Source organism: Bos javanicus, chromosome 4 (assembly GCF_032452875.1).
Source record: "Bos javanicus breed banteng chromosome 4, ARS-OSU_banteng_1.0, whole genome shotgun sequence".
NCBI classification, from domain to species: Eukaryota; Metazoa; Chordata; class Mammalia; order Artiodactyla; family Bovidae; genus Bos; species Bos javanicus.
The window spans coordinates 83,139,612-83,153,263 of NC_083871.1; the positions used below are offsets into that span (position 1 = coordinate 83,139,612).

Consider the following 13,652-nt stretch of genomic DNA (forward strand, 5'->3'; position numbering starts at 1 on the left):
GGGATTTCAGTCTCTATAAGAGCTCACAGGATAGGGCTCAGAATATTACCTATAGCCCTTGAGAAGGAACTAAATGCCCTTGACTATGCTTAATGACCAAACTATTATTTGGTCTCCTTTCTTTTTCTTTGTGTCTGCATGTTTATTTCCATAATTAAATTTATTCTTTTGCTAAGGTTTTTTCAGACCAAAGGCAGGCAGAGGACTTGGGGTGACAAGGACCATAGGGTCCCGCTCTGTTTCTGTTGCGTCTTTATTACACCCAAAGAACTTAGCATAATGTCTTGTGCCTAATGGCAGATTCATAAATCAAGTTTGGAAAATGATTCCTATCCGATTTCTAAGGTGGCCATCTGTGTGGTCTATACTAAGCTGGAAGTCCTTGAACTACTTACTGTCTTCATATGGAAAGGATGTGCTAGTGTGTGGTGAAGACACTCCTTCACAATAAAGCAAGAGTCATGTTCACACACACCAATGGAAAGTCTGACTTGATGGACTCAGCCAAGCCCTAATGGTGTTAAACCATTTTCAGCAATGCTTGCAGACTGTCCTGAATGACAACACTGTTAATGCAGACATGCTGTCACTGTTCCAGATGTTAACTCTGATTGTCCTCAGGGCTTGTAAGTTGTTCTTTTCCCCCAATTTCCTTTGACCAATATTCTCTAAATTTTGTCCCTTAAAAAAACTCCAACTTTCTGGTTTATTTATTCTCCTCTTTTTTTTTTCTCCCCCCAGTGTGTGTGTATTGTACAGGTCATCTAGAACAACCTCAAATTTCCAGTACCAAAAAGCTGTCTAGAACAGCCCGCCTGGAGTGCATGGTGTCCGGTGTAACAATTTCTACCACATCTGTATATTGGTATCAAGAAAGACCCAGTTAAGCCATACAGCGCCTGCTACACATTTTCTCTAACAACACCATCAAAACGGAATCAGGCATTCTGTTGAGCAAGTTTGAGGCAGATATGATACCCGCAACTTCTACATCGACCCTCACTGTTTACAGTGTAGGGGAACAAGACTCTGCCACCTATTACTGTGCCCTCTGGGATCTTCGGCGATGGGACAAAACTTGTAGTCACAGGTAGGTATCAGAGGAATGCAAGTTTTTCAAGTTTCTAGAGAAGAGAAGAAAAAATTAAATTGCAGTAATAGTTAAGAATGTTTAGAGAAAACAGGGCTTTGATGATGTTTAGATGTAGAAATCTTAGAACGGATTTTTAAACGAATCTGCAAAGGATAGCACAGACAGCACTGTGTACGTATTGTGATAGGAATTAGCTTTGTGTCCGTGTGGACTTGTACGAAGTACTAATATCTATGTAATTATGAAGGTGTTTGGCCCAAGGCCAAAGTTTATTATTGCAGGTAAGTTTTGTGAGTTGACACATTTCCTTTTCTGATGATGAAAGGATGTTTTTAAGGAGTGTAAGCTTTGGCTGAGCTGGAGCTCTGAATCCATTACTTACTGCTTATATGAACTTGGAGATGATACTCTGGCTTCAGTTTTCTAATCCGTAAATGAGATAACAATATGTATCCAGCAGGGGTTTTATTGGAATTGAATGAGATAGTGTGAATATAGTACTTTGTACATTGACTTACTTATCATGGGTGCTGGATAATGTAACTACAACCTATTCAAAGAGAAATGTATCCAGGATGGAGCTATTTGCAGCCTATAGCACTGACAGAACAGATGTTCTCCAGCAAATACAGTTGTATTTCTAATTGCCTAAATGAAGAATTATCTTACCGTCCACTCACACAAAAGATTGAATTTAGATGTATTCTTTTTCTCTTTAGGGGTATTGTTTTCACTTAACAAAAAAAATGAAATTAAAATGTGTTCATTTTTTATTTTTGTTCATAAATATAGACTATGAACACTTTATGCACATATAAGAAAATAAATCTTAATCATTTTTTTAATTGATATTATATCTACACCAAAATTTATTGCCTCAGTTTATAGCCCATAAATTTGGGCTTCATGCTTATAGTTATAAGGAAAAAAATTAAATTTTTATGGAGAATGGTCGTGGTATAAAGTCAAATAGATGTTGTTAGAAATGTCATAAATTTGAAATTCTTATTTAAATATAAATGAATTGTAATTATTTATCTGATTAAAAATATGACAAGAAAAAATATAACACATAAATCAAGATCAACAAATTACATATACAGATGGAGAAATATTTAGTGTCTTATTGCTGCTACTGCTAAGTCTCTTCAGTCGTGTCTGACTCTGTGCAACCCCATAGATGGCAGCCCACCAGGCTCTACCGTCCCTGGGATTCTCCAGGCAAGAACACTGGAGTGGGTTGCCATTTCCTTCTCCGATGGGTGAAAGTGAAAAGTGAAAGTGAAGTCGCTCAGTCCTGTCCGACTAGTAGCGACCCCATGGACTGCAGTCTACCAGACTCCTCCGTCCATGAGATTTTCTAGGCAAGAGTACTGGAGTGGCTTGCCGTTGCCTTCTCTGTAGTGTCTTATTACAATCAATCAAATATTATTTGTGCTAAAACAGAAATGTATAAAATTAAGCACATTGTGAGCTAATTGTATTTACAGCATGAGTAAAAAATTAAGATTGCTTGCTTACTGATTTAGTATAGAAATCAAGACCTTTGTTACACAGGCAGAAATTATCAAGAATATTTTCCATTTCTTCTCAAAGGAGAAATTCAGTGCTTCTTTTCTTAAGAAATTGCCCCTTGGATTATTCAACTAAATGCAAGTTAGCCAAAAGATAATATCAGCAAAGCATTCATGTTCAGTTGAAGATCAAATTGGAAAATGTTCTAAGCCTTATTATAATAACAGTAAGCATATAATCAAGAACATTCCAGCATCCAAGTGACACCTTTTGGAAACTGTGATTTTTTTTACATACCTTGACTTTATGTCTGCAAGAAAACTCGGGAGCCATAACTTTTAATGTGACACTAATTCTATATACACTTTATTCAGCAGTTGTAAACAAAGAAATATTTTAGTTCATAAACAGTTTAGCAGCCCAAAGTAGATTTAAATTTGAGGGAAGACACTGAAAGTCAAAATATGGTGTGTTCTTAGTTATGCTTCAACTTTGAATGAAATTCCAAAATAAAATGTGTTCTTGATGAACATTTTCTAAAGCAAAACAAAATTCTATAACTGCATTACTTGGCAAAATAAATATAAAAACATTTCTGAAAATAATTTATTTTAATAGAAATACTGAAAATATCATTGTTTTGCTTCTAAATTCAAGGCACTGTAAATAATTTAGAGGTGAAACTTTAATATTGCCCCACTCAAAAGTCTAGAGTGGTTCTGATGTGACCTTGAGAAGTTGTATAAAGTTATCAATTAGCAAGAACTTCACTTCGGAACTGAGCATAGGACCCACATTTGAAGCTAAAAGTTCAACTTAGATTGTTAAGTACATGTGGACATAGATTCCCATGAATACAAGTGAATGTATATTGTTTTAAAATGATAACCTCTCCTGACATTTATTTATTTAGGAATCAGAATAAGTATGATATATCCCAGAGTAAGTTAAATGAAGAATAAGAGTCAACATATTTGCAGAATGTGAGAATGTATTAATTGGCCAAAAAGACTGTAATTTACAAAACCTGATATAGGAAATGGAAGTCATTTAGAAGCAACTAAAGATTCTTACCTATAGAGAAATCATCAAAGTTACCTCATCTCCTCCCCTAGCCCCATCACCTACTCCCATCCCTTTTAAAATAGTCTCCACTATGATAGAACAAAAGAGATTTAATAAAATTAATTTGTTTATGAATGTCACAAGCATTGATACAGGGCATTTTTAAGTCACAGTCCAACTTAGCACTTGGAAAAGGAACCAAAGCCAAGATGTGGGTGAGCCTCTGCTTCTGAAAAACTGTGACTTTGGGCAAGTGATATAACTTTTTGAACATTGCTTCCCATTGAAATAAAACATCTACTGTGGATGAAAAGCCATGATGAGAGTTAATTCACTGGCAGCTTTTCTTCTTTTCACTCTAAGCCAAATTGTTCCAAACTTCATGACATGTATGTTTCTCTAATAATTCTTTTCAATTCTCTTCCATTTCCCCCCACAGATAGAAGGCTTGATGGAGACTTATTTCCCAAGCCCACTATATTTTTTCCTTCAGTTGAGGAAGTAAAACTCCACGGGGCTGGAACACATCTTTGCCTTCTTCAGAATTTTTTCCCTGATGCTATTAAGATACAATGGAAAGAAAAGAATGTCAATACAATTCTGGAATCTTATCAGGGAAATATCATCAAGACTAATGACACATACATGAAATTCAGCTGGCTAACCTTGACTAAAAAGGCAATGGATAAAGAACATGTATGTATCGTCAAACACGAGAATAACAAAGGAGGACGTGATCAACAGATTCTTTTTTCTCCAGTTAAAAAAGGTATGAGATTATAAAGAAACATAACCCCCAAGAATACTTTTTTTTTTCCAAAGGAAATACCCTACCTTTTCAATCAAGCATTAATGAAAACAAATATAAATCATCTTTAATGTTGTTACCTTTAATGATAGCCTAAATATCCTACAAAATTGTATTGGCTGGCTCAGCTGGTAAAGAATCTGCCTTCAATGTGGGAGACCTGGGTTCAATCCCTGGGTTGCAAAGATCCCTTGGAGAAGGGAATGGCTACCCACTCCAGTATTGTGGCCTGGAGAATTCCATGGACTGAATAGTCCATGGGGTCACAAAGAGTCGGACATGACTTAGTGACTTTCACTTTCACTTTGAAACATAAAAAGAAAAAAAATTTACTAAACCTTTCTCAGATCAGTTTGATCATCTAAAATATAAAGGTCACAATGATATATTTTAGTGTTGTTGTGTAGATTAAATGAAACAATACACGTCAAAGTAACTATCAATTAGCATGTAATAAACACACTGAAAGATATTCCATTTTTGATGATCTTACTTGATCAGAAATAAGAACAACTATATATACCTTTCAGAAAAGTTCTACTCATCAAGTAAAGTCACTCTTACTTCAGTCTTGCTTTGTTCAAGATATAACCCAGAAATAATGAGCCATTAAATGACAAAATGGCATTTTTATGAGGAATTCAGATTGTAGCTCAACAAAAAGTAGAATAATTACTGCTGCAGGCTTATTATGGTCTTGGGTTTTTGAGATTTGTGTTTTACCTACTACCTTAAGCTAAAATTTTGTAATTAAAGTGTGTATTAGTTGCTCAGTTGTGTCCAACTCTTTGCGACCCCATGGACTATAGCCCACCAGGCTCCCCTGTCCATGGAATTCTCCAGGCAAGAATACTGGAGTGGGTTGCCATAGGGTATCTTCCTGATTCAGGGATTGAACCCAGGTATCCTGCATTGCAGACAGATTCTTTACCATCTGAACCACCAGGGAAGCCCAATTAAAGATGGAGTGAGGCTAAAGTGTACAGACTTACTCCCATTCTACATAATGAATGTATCTCATTGGAAAATGCCTCTCACAAACTTTCATTGCAGCCCTAGCATGTGCCAATCCTGGAGCGATGTGTGAATGAACACATTTGGGCGAATTACTTTCCCAGAAAGATGCACTACAGTAAAGAGAATATCCGTCAGTCATGTCTGACTTGGTGATCCCATGGACTGAAGCCCGCCAGGCTGCTCTGTCCATGGAATTCTCCAGGCAAGAATACTGGAGTGGGTAGTCATTCCCTTCTCTAGGGGATCTTCCCAATCCAGGGATCAATCCTTCATTGAAGGCAGATTCTTTACCATGTGAGCCACAATGTATGTAAAGAGAATATGCTGCTGCTGCTGCTAAGTCGCTTCAGTCGTGTCCGACTCTGTGCAACCCTATGGACAGCAGCCCACTAGGATCTTCTGTCCATGGAATTTTCTAGGCAAGAATACTGGAGTGGGTTGCCATTTCCTTCTCCAAAAGAGAAGGTACTCGTTCCCTAATCACTCAGGGTTACTCGTGATTTGGGCATAATGTCCCAAAGGAGTCCCTTTGATGCAGATGCTGGACGTGTCTGCTCAATGCAGGCAGAGGGCTGGATGTGCCTTGGCCCTGTAAGTGGTCCTGTAACTCCCTGGACTTGGAACTTAATGTCCTGAGTATTTGCCTAACAGACCAAAGGCCCCAGAGTGCCCATAAGAAGGAATCATTTTGTACTTCTCTCTGTGGTTAGGAAGCTTTTTTAAGCAGTGGGAGCCAAGCATTAAAAAAAAATGCATAGAGATTTTGGTGTAGCAGTCCGAATTTCTGAAATAAGTCTACCTTCTCAGAGCCTTAGTTTGTCCAGTGATCAAATTATATTTGAGTAGTTGCCTTGGATTTGTCCTGGGGCCTTGATGAAGAGTAAATGAAGTAACATCCGAGAAAATGCTTGCTTTCCAAAACATAATACTGTTGTATTTATTCATATATTATTTGTATTTATTTATATCCTTTTCTAAAACTAACTAGAGTATGATTACAGAAACAACCCCAGATTTCTGTTTCTACACCTAAGAAACAGAGGGGAAGCAAATATACAAAGCAAGTTTACTATAACCTTAGGCTTAAGTGCCCTATTAGATTTTGATTTTCCCAATATTCAGGGGAAAATAGGAATAATAAGTTCCAGGTAATGACCATAAAGGAGAGATGTTCCAGTTCATAATATATCTTACTTGGCACTTAATTTCTGAAATAAATGCCTCCCATGGGCTTCTCAGAGCAACATAGCTAATAAGGGCATTTTATCAAAGTCATTCTATACTGAATTCCTAACAGTGTTTCTTAGAAGTTCCTGTTTGTTTTTTTTGTTGTTGTATTAATAAAAAATAAAAATAAATATGGAAGCACAAATCAATGACGTGATCTTGAAGGCACATAAAAACTAATCTGATCCAAGTTTTTGACCAACGATGACTGAGAAAGAGAACTTAGGATACTCACACGATTTTATGAGGAAAAAATTTTACATTATTGTTTTTAGCTCAATCAATGCATGGTGATAAGTGATCTTTATTAATATTATAATAAATTCACTGTAAGGAAAAGAAAGTTTTTAAAGACTTATTAAAGCCAGTTCTTAAGTATATTTTAACATCTAACATGAGTGTACTAGCATTTTCATTCTTGGGATTTACCCCAACGTCTATACAGGTTCCAGTACTCTTGCCTGGAAAATCCCATGGACAGAGGAGCCTGATGGGCTGGAGTCCATGGGGTCACGAAGAGTCGGACACGACTGGGTGACTTCACTTTCACTTTTCACTTTCATGCACTGGAGAAGGAAATGGCAACCCACTCCAGTGTTCTTGCCTGGAGAATCCCAGGGACGGAGGAGCCTGGTGGGCTGCCGTCTACGGGGTCTCACAGAGTCGGACACGACTGAAGTGACTTAGCAGCAGCAGCAGCACCAGCAGCTATACAGGTTTAGCTTCTACCCCAAAGTAGACTGTTCCTGTGAAATCTATCCTAAGCAGAAAGGCAGAAAGTGAAGAAGCAATCATCTGAAGACACATTTGGCTAACAAATGCACAAAAAGTAAATAAAAAATAAGGCACAGGGCTTCCCTGGTGGCTCAGTGGTAAGGAATCTGCCTACCAATACAGGAGACATGAGTTCAATCCCTGGTCTGGGAAGGTCCCACATGTCACGGAGTAACTAAACCCAAGCGCCACAACTATTGAGCCTGTGCTCTAGAGCCTGGGAGCCACAACTACTGAGCCCATGTGCCCTAGAGCCCGCACTCCACAAGAGAATCCTGCGCATAGCAACTAGAGAGTAGCCCACGCAGTAACAAAGACCCAGTCTGGCCAAAATAAATAAATAAAACTATATGCATAAAAGAAAGAAAGTAAAGCACAGATGCTTACGGACACAGTTCAGATCGATGGCAATGTAATGCTGAGATGCTGAGTGCGGGTCCTTGGCAAAGCTGTCCTTGCTGCTGGGGGTGCCCACTGCCTCTATCACGGCTGGCTGCAAAACAAACACTAAATGCTACTTTTACTTCTAGCCTTTTTTCATAAAACTGAAAATCCTCTTCAGATTCCTTTGCAAAAACAGGTACTTATGTAGATCTTTTGTAAGAGCAAAGTGGTAAAAAGTGAACTTCTGAAAAATGGGGACACTATATCCCAAATGCATTTTTTAGAGTGAACCAAAAAAAGATCTCAAGGGTGTAAAACAGCACACCAGAACCACATCATGTGGACAAAAATACACCTAGGATAAAAAGGATAAACCCGAACAACCTCTGTGTCTCTGCTTCCCTCCATCCAACAGTTTATTATGTTTTAAATAAATTTTGTCTTTGTATGAATATTTGCCTTTTTTCACTTTAGATAAATACAACTCTCACGTCAAGTTTTATATTGTCAAGAACAAGTAATGTGATTTGGTCTCTCTCACCACCCTGGAAAGAATTGCACTGAAATGCTGATCTCCTGTGATAAATATTTCATTTGTTAAGAGTAATTAAGAACTCTGGAAAAGAAGGTGTTTTTAATGTCCATCACTGAGTGACTAACATGGTGAAATTATGTGGTCTCTTTAGAGATTAATTTCTCTGTATTTCGATGGAATATTTTTACAAGTACCTTTCACATGGTTTATCTCATTTAATCCCCCACAACCAACATTTGACTGTACTGTCATCACTGATATCACTTACCCTCTAACCTTTATTCTCCTTTTGTGACATGGAATCCCTCCCTAATATAACTCATCACAGTGTCATTGGGGAATTAAAGGAGCTAATGCATGTGAAGTATTTCATTAAATGGCACAGTAATAATCACTCACTAGTTATTAGTTAGTTAGTTAGCCCTTCAGTCGTGTCTGACTCTTTGTGACCACACTGACTGTAACCCCCCAGGCTGCTCTGTCCATGGGATTCCCCAGGCAAGAATAATGGAGTAGGTAGCCATTCTCTTACCCAGGGAATCTTCCAGGCATTATATTGTTATCCTGATATCCATAAATTCCACGACTGTAGAAAATCATGTATGTGAGTTGGGAGTACTGGAGTATGTGTGACTTGGAAAGGTTTGGCTGTTTTTTTTTTTGACTAGGTGTGAAATTTACCTAAGCCAAACTCCTTCAAATGTGAGATTCTGTTGTGGATTCTAGGATTGGATGCATTCCTTTTGGTAGCATCCCTTCACGTAAGCAGTGGGTACTTAAGAATGTAGAACAGTTACTTTTTCTGATGATTTGTCTTTTTGACAGTATTTCTTGAACACTTACTTTGGGTCAGACACTGTGTTAGAAGCTATGAATACAGAAGGAAAATAAAATGGTCTTGAAAGTGAAAGTGTTAGTCCTTCAGTCACGTCTGACTCTTTGGGACCCGATGGACGGTAGCCCACCAGGTTCCTTTGTCCACTGAATTTTCCAGGATACTGGAGGGTGTTGCCAAGAATACTGACATGTGTTGCCATTTCCTTCTCCAGGGGATCTTCCCAACCCCGGGTTTAAAACCAGGTCTCCTGCATTGCAAGCAGATTCGTTACTGTCTGAGCCAACAGGGAAGATGTCCTTAGATATTAATATTACCTTCTGATTGTAACAAAGGAGAAGAAAAATGTCCCCTTCATGAACTTCAACATTGTCACATACAGAAAACCACATATGAGTTAGGTCTACTGAATTATGTCAAATCAGACCATCTGTTCTTAAATTTGTAGGGCTCTTATTTTTAATGATTTTCTCCTTTCTTGGCAGATTCTATCTATCAGCTTGTCTGTCTATCTATAGACACACGCAGAGACACACACTGTCAAATAATAGATATAAACAATTCACTAATGCTTGCTTTTATTTTGTAGAGGTCGATACACATGCCTGCATGAAAAAAGAAAGTGGTAAGTTTTTGTCTATGTTTGCCTTTATGTCATGCTACCACATTTTTTTCCTCTGGAAAAATTTAACTATTGAACTTCTTTGGTTTAAGGTGGAAAAAACAGAATGTCTGGATATTGCAGAAATGGACTGAGTGATTTTTTAAGTAAATCTATCATCATTTCCTAGGAGTCATCTTAACACTGTAAATGCTGATTTTGATGTGAGATAACTCTGAATTAGAGGGTGCAGTGGTAGACTCTGAATTATTTCAACAGTGGATTTCCTTTGTTTGTGTGGCTTGTGTTTCAAATAACTGGAGAAAAGTGATATCAAGTTTCTTGTAGGTTTTTTTTGTTGTTGTTGTTATTGTCTTTGGTGATTGCTAGTAGCTAATACATGAACTGACACTGAGAGCTTTATATATACAAGGTGCTCTGCCATGTCTTGCCTAAATATTATGTTTGCTCCTCCTAACACTCCCCTGAGGTGGTACAGTATTTTCTCCTCACTTTACAGATGAGGGCAAAGAGCTGAAAGTAATAAAGTCCCTTGTATGAAGTCACAAGGCTCGATCTTGAAATTCAGCCCAGCACATCTGAATCAATGGCTCACACACTTACTCAGTTCTCTATTCTGCCTCTAAGATACAGGCATAGAGCAAGAATCCCAAAGCCATCCCAAAGCCAAGGTCTTGAGATAGAATGGATCCGCTGCAGGGTGCAGGGCAGGGGGTGGTATGTGCATAAGTGTGTGGGCTTCAGCATATCAGATGGACTTTAACACCAGTTGTTTTGTTATTGCATGAATATGGGTAAATTACTTATATCTTCTGGACAGTAATTTCCTTAACTGCCAATAGGGTACAATTGCACTCAACTCAGTTAATTGGGAGATAAGGTCACATATGTGGAATGTTCCCCATAGGGTATCTATTTAGCTAGCACAGAAATCAGTACTAGTGGGTGGCCCGTTCTCTCTACATGAAGGTTCTAGGTGAATTTAGAAGTTCTGGCTCTGCTCATCCCTCCTTCATTCCCAGTATCAGGGGGCCAGGAACTGAGCTAATGCCTGACCTGACTGAGGTCAGTTGAGTTATGAACATATAGCTTCCTGAGATCCTTTCCACACTAAGTGCTAGTGATTCTGGAGTTCTGACTCTATGAGATGAAGTGTGGAAAAAGGAAATTTTCATAGGAAGAGACCTGCGGATCTATTGAGGAGGCAAGTCAGACCCATCATCATTGTTATTTTTTCTTGGCATCTTATATATCTTGCAAGATTTCAGAAGAGAATAAGTACAATTATTCTATGACATCTTAGCCTCAATGAAAGATGTTAAAGAAAATACAAGGGACTGAAGCATGAGCTCCTAAAGTTTCAGAGAGTTTGGATTAAACAGTTTATTCCATTTTGTACGATGTTCTCTTTACTAGCCACTCCCCACCCTCCACCCTAAACACCAACAGATTTCCCTGGTTTGTACCCCTTAGAGGAATCTCACTGATGGACAACATATAATGGATCAGACTTTTCTAACTATGACATGTTTCCCCATCACTTTTTTTTATCCTTTTGAAAGACGAGGCCTAACTAATCAAAGGACTTCTCTTAGATACCCTGCAGCTGCAGTTTGCGAACACCTCTGCCTATTATACCTACGTCCTCCTCCTCCTCAAGAGCATGATCTACTTCTCCATCATCGCCTTCTGTGTGTTCTGGAGAACAGGCATCTGCAGCGATGGGAAGATTTTCTGATAGACGGTGCCCTAAAATGGTCAACTCTCCTTCATCATCTACATAATGGGTACATTTTTCTATTATTGTGTACTGGTTTTTCAAACCACTGGGCAAACAGTTTTCCTCTGTAACAAGGAATTCTGCCGTTATTCAGGGAAAATGCCCAGGGCTGGTCCAGGGGAGCCTCTCCCCACCCTGTCGCTACAACCTCATCAGCTCCTCCAGCCTCCAAGTCCTTGTACCTGCACACAACGGGCAGCTCCCCATCTCTTCCCTCAGCACCTCCCCCCAGACCATCACCCTGACCCTCCCTGCCACACATTCTGGGACTGCCAGCTTAGCTACTTGAATTCTGTACTTTCTGTTTTAATAATAAGCATAATAATTAAAAAGAGAAACCAATAGCCACTTTTGTCTGTGTGTACTTTAATTTCATGAAATTTAACCAAGCTAAGAAACAGCATGACGACTGAAATATTAAATTCAGCACTGGTTGTAATAATGATCAACAACACATTTCTAAGTCTTTCCCTGAGATGGTGGTTATGGTGCTTCCTTTGGGGCACTGGCCCCAAGAGGACTCCTAGCCAAATGAAAGTACTGGTCTCCTTCTCTTTCAAAGTCACCAGATTCAGACTCATTGGTTTGGGATGTTCTGATGGTGACAGGGTGACACCCATTATGCCTTGAACTGTGCATGTTGAGATTGTACTAATGTCTCACAAGCACTGCCTACTGATCCTCACATTAACCCCATGAGAATTGCTCCAGCACCAGAGGGGCATCGGGTGGAGGGTGAAGCGCACAGACTCTGACCACCCCCCTGACCCTGAAGGTCTGGGTTTGAAGCCTGAGTCTCTATTAGCATCTGTGTGACCTCAGGAAGCGATTTGAACTCTGTGCCTTCCTCTTCTGGGTAATGAAGTTACAGAGCCCTGTCTCCATGAGCATGAAGAACATGAGTTAACGATGTTGGGTTCATGCAAGTCCTGAACAACATTAGCATCTAGTGTTGGCAGCTCTACTGTAGAAATGGTATTGATAGATTCCACACATACACAGGATCATCACGAATCATCTCTAATCTCATTTCCCTGCAGACAAGTTGGATGTGGGTGGAAGAGGGACTCATTTTCTGTTATTCACCAGGTAATCCCATTAATCCTCTAAGAGCCCTTGAAGGAAGGTATAGTTACAGTCCACACTTTACAGATAAGAGAAATAAAGTTATCTGCTTTTCACCACTATTTTGTTAGTAATACTCATTTAAAGCCAGGTCTCTTTGTTCTCAGATCCTATATTTTGTTACCTTGTATGTTTTAGCTTCCCCAGCATTCACTTTCAACTGGGAAAACAAAACAAAGCAAATCAAAAGAAAACAAGACATGCACTGCTTCTTTACTAAAGAGATTCTTCAATGAGTCAGTGAGAATTTTCTTAAGGACTTGTGGGTGCGTCTGCCTTCTCCTCGTGTATATTCTCTGCAATCACCATAGCTACTCCCCTTGTTATCAACACTATGGAAATCCTGCCTTACTCTGGGAGTGTATCTAGATTAGTAACTGCTTTTTGAGGGGAGTGTAACATTGGACTGAGAGTCTTGGGCAGAGGAGGACAGTGGATGGTACTCTGAGCATCCTGACACCCCAGCTCCGCCCTTAGACTCAATGGGCCCTGAGGTCCTCAGAATCTCCCTGCGGAAGCCTCTTGTGTATCCAGGTGCATTTCTGAGGTGGGAGGAAGGTGTACATCCTTTTGGTCCAGTCCTTTTTCACTACAGCATGACTGCCACGTGGTATGGGGGGAGGAACACTGGACCAGAGTTTCCACCTCACACCCCATAGTTAGCACCTTGGCTACTTGGTCTGTTTTAACCAGCTGTGTCACGTCTCCTTGACCATGTCATGTTGCCTAGTTTATCCATCTTTTGAAGAGAGTGTTCAAGCTAAATAATTTCAAATTTCCAGAGCAATTTATAAATTTAATGACTAAAGTCTTAATGAAACAGTAATAGCAAATGCTGGAATAGTGCTTTCTGGGGCTGGTTTAGGTACCTG

The 13,652-nt window shown here is 39.2% G+C and overlaps 1 gene segment (V, D, J or C); it reads left to right on the forward strand.

The window, feature by feature from the left end:
* The first annotated feature begins 514 nt into the window (after positions 1-514).
* LOC133246900 (T-cell receptor gamma chain C region C10.5-like) lies at positions 515-11,999 on the forward strand. The segment is given in 6 exon segments: positions 515-626; positions 742-836; positions 1,018-1,090; positions 4,113-4,442; positions 9,843-9,878; positions 11,471-11,999. Coding segments are annotated over 6 exon segments (789 nt in total).
* Positions 12,000-13,652: the final 1,653 nt, after the last annotated feature.